The sequence below is a fragment of the Octopus bimaculoides genome, chromosome 1 (genome assembly GCF_001194135.2).
Source record: "Octopus bimaculoides isolate UCB-OBI-ISO-001 chromosome 1, ASM119413v2, whole genome shotgun sequence".
NCBI lineage: Eukaryota > Metazoa > Mollusca > Cephalopoda > Octopoda > Octopodidae > Octopus > Octopus bimaculoides.
This window is the reverse complement of record NC_068981.1, coordinates 154,666,779-154,678,776: the sequence shown is the minus strand read 5'-3', so window position 1 is coordinate 154,678,776 and position 11,998 is coordinate 154,666,779. Positions and strand designations below refer to the sequence as shown.

At 34.6% G+C, this 11,998-nt stretch overlaps 1 protein-coding gene across 6 annotated transcripts in view; it reads left to right on the top strand.

Moving 5' to 3' along the window:
- Positions 1-11,998, top strand: part of LOC106868434 (inversin) — a 385,976-nt gene that overhangs the window by 165,321 nt on the left and 208,657 nt on the right. For all 6 annotated transcript variants that reach the window (XR_001409281.2, XM_014913697.2, XM_014913696.2 and 3 more), the window contains 2 exons: positions 512-678; positions 10,487-10,660. Coding sequence is in view for 5 of the 6 variants with exons in the window: in XM_014913697.2 (XP_014769183.1) it covers positions 512-678; positions 10,487-10,660 (341 nt within the window). In the remaining variant the exon portion in view is untranslated. The remainder of the gene's footprint in view (positions 1-511; positions 679-10,486; positions 10,661-11,998) is intronic.

Here is an 11,998-nt window from a genome sequence, read left to right as displayed (position 1 = left end):
ACACACACACACACACACACACAAAAAAGAAAAAATACTATAAGGAAATTATTCTGTTCCAGATTTCTGACGCTTTCTTTGAAGCTCAGTTTTATTAAATGGATCTTATTCGTAAACATTAGATGTGCATTTGTTAATGTGTTTTCATGTGGTGCAGTTGTTGGTATTATTCATTTTTGTCATAGTGTTTTTACTGTGTTTTTCTTTATATATTTTGTATTGATGCCATTGTGTCTTATTAATATGAAGCTTCTTCACAATACTCCAAGGGTGTTAGAGACAAAATTTTACACCATGTCTTATTCTGTGTCTTATTCCTTCCCTTTGTTTTAGCTTTATAGTCAAAAGAAAATTTTATATTAAAACTTTCTTCGTCTTCAAAATGAGAAAATTCTACACGGTGTTATGGCTACTATGTTACACAAACATAAATGCATATTTTCACATATTACTAAACTTTCTCAATGTTTGTCTTCTGTCTTTCTAAATACCCTACATATTTTAATTTCAGCGAACACTTTCCCTATTGATGGTATTGATCAGTTTGGTCGCACTCCACTCATGTACTGTGTGTTAGCAGATCGACCTCATTGTGCCAAACTTTTGCTTAAGGCAGGTTCCAATGTTAACATTAAAGATAAAGGTGGCCGTACAGCTCTGCATGGAGCTGCGCATAAGGTAAGTCATTTCACATACTATCAATTGCTTATACATGCACACACACACACACACACACACACACACACACACACACACACACACATTTCATGATACAAACAAGAAGATAAAACTCAAAGCATATAAACTCAAAGAATATAAATTTCTTTATCGTTAATAGGCAGAAGTTACAGAGTGACTCAAAAGCCAAGAGTTGACACTTATGGAGCTGGATTCACTAGTTTGATAAGTGCTAATTCACAAAACTCTTGGCCCTAGAGTCACTCTGTTAGGCGCCTTTGCCAGTGACATGTAAAAGGTGCCCATGCCAGTAGCACATAGAAAGCACCCACTATACTCTTGGAGTGGTTGGCACAAGGAAGGACATCCAGCCGTAGAAACCAAAACAAACCAGACTGGAGCCTGGTGCAGCTCTCTGGCTTCCAGTCAAATCATCTAACCCATGCCAGCATGGAAACAGATACCAAATGATGATGATGATGATGATTCTATAGGCACAAAACCTGAAATTTTCTATTTATGAGTGGGCGGTTGTATCCTATGATCCAACAACATCATTTGTAGCCCAATGATTTGTTTTCACACATATTGTCTAGAGCAGAATTTTCTTCCAAGGGTTTTACTATGTCTGAGTGTATAAGTATGTGTTAATATGATTGTCAATTGTACATTCACACACACATACACATGCATGCGCACATGTGTGTGTACATATATATATATATATAGGGTCAACTTACTCTGTGGTAGAGTTAATATTTTCAACTGCTAGGGATAATTATGATTATTTCATTAGTTCCCTTCTCAGCACCCTTGTATATAGGGGCATTCACATACTTATGTGTTTATGTGTACAATTAATATGTATGTTATATAACTAACAAGATTTTGAAACAGCTGTAAACGAATGGAATGAACATTTTACTCTCTCACCTCACTTCTTTTATCTGTTCTTTTTCTATATATAAATGTACACACATACATACATTTATGTCCATGTGTATATCATAATGTAAGGGATGTTGTAAAATATATTAAAAATATATTTTATGTAATGCACAGATCATGTGATATAGAACTCAATACATTGGGTAGAGTGGATAGATATGTTTATTATATGAAAAGTTGAGAGCCTACCCAGAGATTAACCCCAGGCTTGGCTATTCAGGACTATCATAAACAGCTCAGCCTAGGCTGGAACCCTGGGTAGCCTGACAACCTCATACACACGCACATGCATGCGCACACACACACACACACACACATGACACACACACGACACACACACACACACATGACACACACACGACACACACACACAGGCACCTACATATAAGTATGTGTAAAGATAGCTAGATATGAATATGATTAGGTATTGATCTATCTGCAGATAGATTGTATGTTCTGATAGGCTGCAGAAGCTGCAACTAAATCATTCTCCTTGAAAATTTGTTTCAAAACAAAAAAAAAAAATAGCTCTACTCGTCCCTCTATCATACTTTAGCTTTTCAATAGGCAGTAGTGGAGGACTTTCATATAACCACCAACCTCCACTTCAAATGTTGCCTTCTTAGTAGTGAGAGCTTTTTTTGTCGTCCCACCCCCACCCCCGCTGTCCTTTTACTGTCTTACAAGTTTACACAACAACTTCTCTAGTGCTGGAGGCACGGAAAACAGCAGCCAGTACACTCTGTAAAGGGTACCCAGCTGTAGGTACCTTGCCAAAGCTGACATTGGAGCTTGATGTGGCCTTGTAGCTTGCTGGATCTTGCCAAACCATCCAACTCTTGCCGGCATGGAAGATGATGATGATGATGGTGGTGGTGGTGGTGGTGGTGGTAATGATGATGATGTCTTACTTCTCTTACATTTCTGGAATAAGTGCCAAACTCCTGGGAACATTAACCACATTAGACAGACAGATGTACTTCCCATCTACCTCATACCTTGGAAGCAGTGATAAGCTCCAGCTCTCAGAAGCCCTTCTTGGCTTAAGAATGGTTCATATGTAGGTTAAAGACTTAAACATAAAGTAAATTCAGTCATATAAATTATGCAATTTATGGTTGCAGTTTATTTGAAGATATATAATAACATCAAATTCATTGAAATATAGCAATTTATATTTGTTATAAACATCAATTTTCCACATATCATATGGAGAACCAGCATTGGGATATGATTTATGACACTACTCCATTGTTTGGGAGATAAGCAAGATATTGACAACTTCTGGTAACTTTTAGATTGACAACAGCAGTAAAAGGCTAACTAACCCAGGATCAAATCACACAAGTTGTGGCCTGTAGGTGTTCAGGCCAAAGTTAGTCTTGATCAAGCAGGTCTGCACTAAAAGTGTTCCAGCTATGGCCATCTCACCTTACTTTTTAGGATCTCATTCTTTAAATATAATTTCAAGGAGACTTGGCTATCAAGTTTTGCATGTTGTACAACCAAGTAGAGTTTTCTTCATTGATTGTGGCACCACGTTAACTGAAAACAATGTTTATTCTTTTTGTGATAGATTTAACATTTTTTTATTTGGAAATGATTGCTAAAATTTATCTCATTATAACATCTGGTTGATGTCTTGTAGCCCTGGGGCTACTGGATTAACCTAGTTTTTGTAGATGAAATATTCTGAATTGAACAATTGTTGAGATAAAATATAGATTATCTTTGATAAGATTGAATTTTGCATTGATTTTAGTTTTTTGTAAATTTTTAACAATAAATTGGCAGAATCATTTCGGCATTGAACACAGTGCTATGTGAGTTTTAGTTAAGAGCTAAAGTTCAAACCTGACTCCACCAAGGTTAATTTTGCCTTTGTCCTTCTGAGGTGAGTAGAGTTATGTACCAGTGAAATGTCAGGCTTAACTTAATTATTCCCAATGCCAACCACTTTACAGAGTGTGCTGATTTCTTTTGTGTTCATTATTTCTCAGCTGATTTGTACTGACTGCACTGTTCATGTACACTTGTTCTACTGATGCAACAGAGTATGCTCACTTCATTTCTTTCTAGTTTCCACAAATCTCCTGCATTCAAGGCTCACATCTCAATACCTTGCAGCATTATGCTTCATACACAATCATCATCCTACCTGTCTTTCATTGTAAGGGGAAAAGCACCTTTGTTACCATTTCACTGAACTTTTTCCAATCAGCTCTTATTCTGATAATATGTTTACTGATCAGCATCCCCACTATTAATGGGTCCTCTAGATAATAGGGGCTATCAACTACTTGTCAAGAACATTAGAGAGTCTATTTTGCACAAATTCTTAGAACTTATTGTCCCTGTGAACCTACCATATGCAATCGTTTAGTTCTTGATTAATCCTGATTGAGCTGCCAGAAAGCAATTCCTGTTATGATCATATCGTCTTTTTTTTTCTTTCATGCATAATTTATCTCAGACAATATCATCCAATATGTCTTTTCTTTTTTTATAAACATACTAAGGTGTGATTTGAGTGAAGTATTTGGATGCTATTTTGTAGCAGGTGAAGTGATCTTTTTGAATCTCCTTTATTGGATCTTTCCTTGACTGTTGTATTATAGAGGTCAGTTGTTTGACAATGCTAAAATCAAAGAAAAATTTGGTCAAATAAAGAATATCTATAGTTGATACGTAGTGAAGAAACATGTATCAGTTAGATCTTAATTATAAGTTTATGAAGAGGTTTGCACCATTCCCCAATCTATTAGAAATACTAGTCAGATTTCTCTCAAATCAAACCCAGTCATTTAAAAAAAAAAAGATATAGCTCAATCACAGCTGGAATGCCTTTGATCATAGATTGGTTCAGTGAAGGACGATCAGGACTATACAACGATAGCAACAACAATCACTATCAGTTTAATCATTGCTTAATTCCAAATTTAATCATTGATATATTTCCATTACTAAATATTTACACACCTGAAGTTGGTTGGTGGAGAGAGTTGAGATTTCTCTGATACAATGTTTTCACACTGAAATCAAAGGAAATCTGTTTTTTCACTCTGCTAGGTTTAACTGCTGTTAAACAGAGATTAGAACAGAGAAATAGTAGATATTAATGCCAGGAATACGGTACATACAAGTCTAAAGATACAATCTTTGACAATGTGACAGTGGTAAAAAAATTAAGCAATAATAATAATAATAATAATAATAATAATAATAATAATAATAACAAAAACAATAATGATCCTTTCCATTATAAGTATAAGGCCTGAAATTCTGGGGGAGGGGTCTAGCTAATTTCATCGACCCAGTGCTCAACTGGTACTTATTTTATTGACCTCAAAAGGATGAAAGGCAAAGTTTGAGCTATCAACATAAAGATGGGCAAAATGCTGCTAAGCATTTTGTCTGGCATGCTAACAATTCCACCAGCTTACTGCCTTAATAATGATAATAATAATAATAAATGCCCTGATGCAGTACAAACACTGGCTCCCATGGCTTCTGATATTAACTGATTGGAAGTGTTATCATGTATATGTTTTGTCTTGGTGTAAAAGAAGGGCTACAGCAAATATTCTGCTCAATACCACAGATGTGCTTATCAGTTGTTTGACCTTAACCAGTTGAGCATGTCCCTTAGTGGCTGACGATATGTGCATCTCTGATCGTGAGCAGAAGTATTGGGTAGTACTTTTTTTTTTCGGTGAAAGGCAAAGTCACCCTTAGTGAAATTTGAAATTAGAACATAGACTGATGAAAAGCTACTAAACATTTTGTCTAGCATGCTAACAATTCTTCCTTAATATTAGGTTGTTCCGAAAATTATGGCCGCTCTAAGTGTTGTGTTTTGAAACGCAATTTTATCATAGTGTTTTAATTATATTTTAGGTGACTTTCGACATACTTGATAATTGATGTATGCTCTTTAATAATTTCTTACTTATTTCAAGCAGAAAACATTCTTGAAGCATAGGCACCCTTAATTATGAACATCACAAAAAAGGACCTTCGCTTATTTTTCTTGCATGAGTTCAAGCTTGGGCACAATGCCTACAAAACTGCTGCCAATATCAACAGAGCATGGGGAGAGGGGTCCACAAGTGATCACACAGTATGAATGTGGTTTCAGAAACTTCATAGTGGTGATGAGAGCCTTGAAGATGAAGAAGGTAGAGGACGGTCATGCAGTCTTGACAATGAACAATTGAAAGCAATTGTTGAACAAAATCCACGTCAAAGTGTCAGAGAAATGTCTCAGGCACTTGGTGTCAGTATTGCAATGGTTTCACACAATCTGCAGAAGATTGGTAAGGTGAAAAAGCTCAATAAATGGGTACTGCATAAGCTCAATGAAAGTCAAAATGTTCAGCGTTTTGAGGTGTGCTCGATGCTCTTTCTGCGAAACACCAATAATCCTTTTCTTCACTGAATAGTCACTTGTGACAAAAAGTGGGTCCTTAATGATAACCGTAAACGATCAGGTCAATGGCTTGATTGTGATGAATACCCCAAACATTTCCCAAAGCCAAAGTTGCATTAGCAAAAGGTTATGGTGATTGTCTGGTTGTCTGCAATTGGTGTTGTCCATTACAGCTTTCTGGAAACGAATCAGAACATTACAGCAGAGGTTTACTGCAATCAACTCACTGAAAAGCATGCTCACTTGCAAAAAATGAGACCTGCATTGGTGAATCGGCGTAGCCCAATTCTGCTCCACGATAATGCAAAGCCACATGTTGCAAGAATGACGCTGCAGGAACTCACAGACTTGAGATATGAGACTATACCACATCTTCCATATTCTCCTGATCTTTCACCCAATTGACTACCATTTTTTTAAGCATTTAAGCATGTTTTTCAGGGATAAAACTTTCAGGTCCAAACCAGAGGTGGAATCAGCTTTCAAAGATTTCTTAGCATCAAAGCCAATAGGTTTTTATCAATGAGGCATAAATAATCTCATTGATTGATGGCAGAGATGCATAGATGTTCACGGCTCATACTTTGACTAATCAAAACATTTCTATTGTTAATTTTTCCAGAATAAAATTATGTTTCTGAAATCAGCCATTATTTTCTGAACAACCTAATAACAATAATAATTACAATAATGATGGACTCTCCCACTGAAGATAACATATGAGCATTCAGCTTTTTCCGAATGACCTACACAAATGATTCGTCTATAGTTATCAAATGTATGTGCTGTACATTAGGTCATTCCCTCCATCAAATCGACATTGCCTGAACAGGTGCATGATGAACCACACATTAGGTGTTGAAGTGATCACAGAGCAATGTGAGATAAAGTGTTTTGCTCAAGAACACAATGCACCACCTGGTCTAGAAATTGAAACCATGATCTTGCAATTGTGAATGCAACACCCAAACCACTAAGCCATGTGCCCTCACATGGAATAATAGAAATAATAGCAACAGCAATAGAGACTTTCTCAAAGATCTGAGCCCCTGCCTCTCACTGATTCAATTAAAATTCTCACAGATTCTCTATTTGTATAAAGATGTTGAATTATTGTAAATATCAACAAAAGAGTCTTTTCCCTTGTCGCTGTTAAGCTCGCCATTGAGCAGATTGCTGGTCAGAGGTAAACCGGTCTTGACCATCCCATTTTTTAAAGGGTATCTAACACTGTTTTAAAACAACTTTCAAATGGATAACACCAGAGGGAAAAAGAAAGAGAGGAAGACCAAATTCTATAATAGCACAAAACATTCGTAATCAACATGAGAAAGGCCAGTATTGCATGGGTAGATGTAGAGAAAACTGCAGTGAACAGAGAACATTACTGCCCAATGAGCTCAAGAGGAAGAACTGATACTGACTCTGATCTAGGACTATGTTATACAAAGTATCTTTTCTGTTTTTAAAATAAGGTGTAATTTGAGCAAGATTTGACTGCTATTTCAAGCAAGTGAAACAACCACATAGAAGTTCCCTCATTGTTTCTTATCACTTCATGGTACATTAACTTCCCTCACTTATTGCTTTTTACTGAATCACCTCTTATTGAAAGACATCAGCACTCGTCTCTTCAAATTAGAGTGATTATATTTGATTTTTGGTTACAGACTGGTTTTTGTTTTGTTGAATGAACTTCAGTTAATTGAAGAATAAAACAAAAACATACATAAAATATAACAGTAAAATATCAATAAGATTACACTGGATATAAAGCAAAGCAAAAGAGTCATTAAGTTATTCCACAGACATCAACAATAAACGAGAATGAAAATGGCCATAAGACAGCTAACTTGCTACTTCTTTGCTTAGATTACAGTTTCATGTCTGTACTTTTTGTCATTGAGAATTTCAGCTATGTGGCAACATGGCGGATTGCCAGTCTTGAAGAGTTTCCTCCTTATAAACAACACTGACTGATACACAATAGTGCAAAGAAAATCTGTCACTGGGACTGTCAGGATGCAAAAACTTGTTCGAAATGTTCATTCTTTTAATTGTCTAATCCACAAGAATGAACATTGTCACTCGGTTAGTTACCATCACTTGTCTTGTCAAAGAAAATGTATAAATAAATATTGATTTCTTTTGCGCTTAATAAAAAGCCAACATTTTAGGGGTTGGTATGTGTCTGTCAATGAAATCATTCTGACTGCATTACCATACATTTTTTAATAAAACCTGGCAAAATGAAGCTTCATGCATACAGTTTTATATCTTTCTTACCCTTTTCTACAATATAACTTCACATTTTTTCATATTTTACTTTTTCTTTTTTCTTAATGCCGTATGTTTTTTTAATTATTTTAGCAATTTCCATCAATGTTTATGTGTCATACTTTTCCTTAACATTTTTGTTCACATATCTTTATTCGTTCGTGTTTGCTTTTGTTGCAAAATGCCTTTTTTTTGTCTGGTTTTATATTTATATATGTATGTATGTATGTATGTATAATGTTTATATATAAATACACACTTTGATTCATGAAAGTAAATAAATAAACCTGTTATCAGGGAAAGTTTATATAAGAATTAAGAAATCAATTATTAACTTTGATGTTTGTTATAGAACACATTCCACAACTTAATTTCTAACTTAGTTTTATCTTAAAGACAAACTTATCGGTATTTTTATGTTGTCAAAGAGAAAGTTATTGTTATCAACCACATCAGTACAGACACAACCTCCCTCCACCTCTTTGTCATTCTCTTCCCCACCACTGTCATTGCCATTATCATCATCAGCATCACCACCATCATTGTCAACCTAACCTTGATGTTGTCAATATTAGAGAGGGGAAAAATGGTGAAAATGATATTTTTTAGAGTTATATATTGTATATTGATCAAAGTGTGACTACTGATTTAAAACACAGTTAATAACTGTTGAACATTATATTAATTTATTTTCCATTCAATATCCTTTATTGGTTTTGCCAATCTTGTATTAAGGATCACATGCTGAGTGCCAATTTCACAGTTGTTAATTTTAGATTTGATTCATGTCCATTGTGAAATTTATTTGTTGATATATTTTACACAACAGTTGAGGTGAATTTCATTTGCAAGATAGAATCGAATGCAGTGCTTTGCTAATTAGGTGGAGTTGATTCACTGTTTTTTGTTTCAAAATGTAAATCTTTAAAACTGCCACCCAGGGCATATTTCTACAGGTACATTAAAGATTAGTTTTAACAATTATCAGCAGCAGCAGCAGCACCACCACCACCACCACCATTATCATCATCATTGTTACCAGCATCACCAACATCATCATCATCAGTATCATCATTATTGCTATTGGTTTAATGTCACTGTATTACATGCTGGATTGGCTTTCATGAACAGGAAGAAAAGAAAATATAAGCAAACATTTTTTTCAATTTCCTTGTTGTACTAGAAAATGTTTATTTTCTCTGTCCAAGGCACAGGGCCAATTTTATTTAGAGTGATATGTATTGATCCCTAGAATATTATGGACGCTTATTTTATCAACTCCTGCTACATTAAAGAAAGATTTGATTCCAACATTATTTGAATCCATCACAATGAGGGCCAAACTAGGCACAATAAACAAATGAAACCTGATGGTGTATTTGGCTTCCCACTGTTCTGAGTATTGAAAAGTCACTGAAAGCAACAAATTACTGTTATCTTAATGTTACTGGAATATTCTATTCTTATGTGTCACTGTTTAGGCAGAACTAAATTGATGTTGTTCTCACTTCTTAGTTTCTACTTCTATTCAAAGAAACGAAGTTGAATGTCGGAAGAAATTCTGAAAAGAATGTCTGAAAATTCAAATGATTTAACTGTGTGATCTTGAATAGCAATACAAACCAGATGTATTTATGTGTTAAATTTGTAGACATAAAGATTGAGTGGTCAAGAAATGAGCTTTTGTATAAGGTTTCATTGTATTCAATTAATCATTTAGTGAAATGAAGTTTTTGAAAAGTAAATAAAAGTTTTAATATAGACTAGATAGTCTTCTGGTATCAGGTGATATACTCTGGAAGCATTCACTTGGCTGTGCTTCTGATGCTTGTATAGGATTGAGCTATACCTTAACTATGGTTTCTACTGGCAGCTAAACAGACTGGGTTATTCAGTGTTAAATGTTTCAGTCATAAAAATATAAGAGTTTGTAGTTTTAGTCATGTCTACAAACTACTAACCTTTCAGTAGACAGTCTGCCATTCAGCTTGCTGTAACTCCTAATTATTGTTATTGTAAATATATTATAATATTTCATGTGATTCATTTAGTGTGTGTGTGTGTCTGTCTGTCTGTCTGTTAATGTATTGACTGTTGTCTATTGATAGATTTCAGAAAAATGAATGCTTTCTTTTCTTTTTTTATTTTTATTAGGGTAATTTTCGTCTATTGAAATTACTCTTATCAAGAAATGCAAACTGCCGTGAGAAAGACAATGAAGGTCAAACTGCGATGCATTTATGCACCAGGCACAAGTCTTTAAAGAGTCTGACACTTTTACTAAAACAATTGACACCTGGGGAAATAGATGATCAAGATAAATACAAGGTAAAGTTGAGAGAATTGAAAACTTTGAAAGATGAATGTGCTGCATGTCTGCATTCTATTGCTATTAATAAATTATATCTCCACTAAGGCTACAAAGTTTTTTTAAAGCTTCTATATTCATATTGTCTAATTACATGTATCATTTATCAAATAACACTAATAATAGTTGATTTGTATCAAATTTAATCAAACATAGTATTTACATTTTATTCAGTTCAGTTTGGGTCCGGTTGTGGACTTTTGAGCTGTTGTTTAAATCTTTTTAATACTATAGTATAAAGTAGCAGATGAAGTCTAGCTGTAAGGTGCTAAGTGATAATGTGTAGCAGAGTGTAAATCTGTCTTATGATCTTTGTGTTTTCACTGTTGACTACGTTGACTGAAATGTATTTGAATTATGAGTTAAGGCAATATAGTTGTCAATACTTATATACACATTCACATGGTAATTTATTTGTAAGACTATTGCATGTGTGGCAACTTATAGAAAAGAACAGCACATATCAAGCAGAGCATATTGAGAAATAAAGCAATAAAATTGAACTAGAAGGGAATTTTTCACATTGCTTATTTGAACTTCAGTGAGCATTTTATTCATTTTCCTCAAAATACATATTTTAATAAAAATATATTTTATCATAACAAGGTATTAGCTAATGTCAGGCTTTGTATCTAGAAATGTGTTGCCTTGTATTATTGAGAAGTCTAAACTCTACTTTGATTGTTCTGTTCCTTCAGAATATCTCATCACGTCTTTGTTGTATCATAGTAAATATTCCACTGAGGATTATAAAGTGTGAGGCAAAAGTCAACTGTTTATTATTTATTTCAAAATGTTCAAGGTGTTATAATGAAAAATAAATCTGTTAGGTCTGTTTATTTTCTGAGGCTACCCTTGATATTCATCCAAAAATAAAAATGCTATTTATTAAGTAAACTCTGTAAGCTCTAATTGGGTGGAAGTGTTGGAATCTTTATTGCTTTCCATATCATATTTAAGATAAGTTTTGTTGTGTCTAGGGAGAGTCATTATGCCAATATTATTAACACACACACACTGGTTCAATTCCACTCGTTTGTTATTAGTCAATTGGTTAAAGATCCAACTAACTGTTGTTGTTGGCACTCCATCACTTATGACGTTGAGGGTTCCAATTGATCCGATCAACGGAACAGCCTGCTCGTGAAATTAACGTGCAAGTGGCTGAGCACTCCACAGACACATGTACCCTTAACGTAGTTCTCAGGGATATTCAGCGTGACACAGTGTGACAAGGCTGACCCTTTGAATTACAGGCACAACAGAAACAGGAAGTAAGAGTGAGAGAAAGTTGTGGT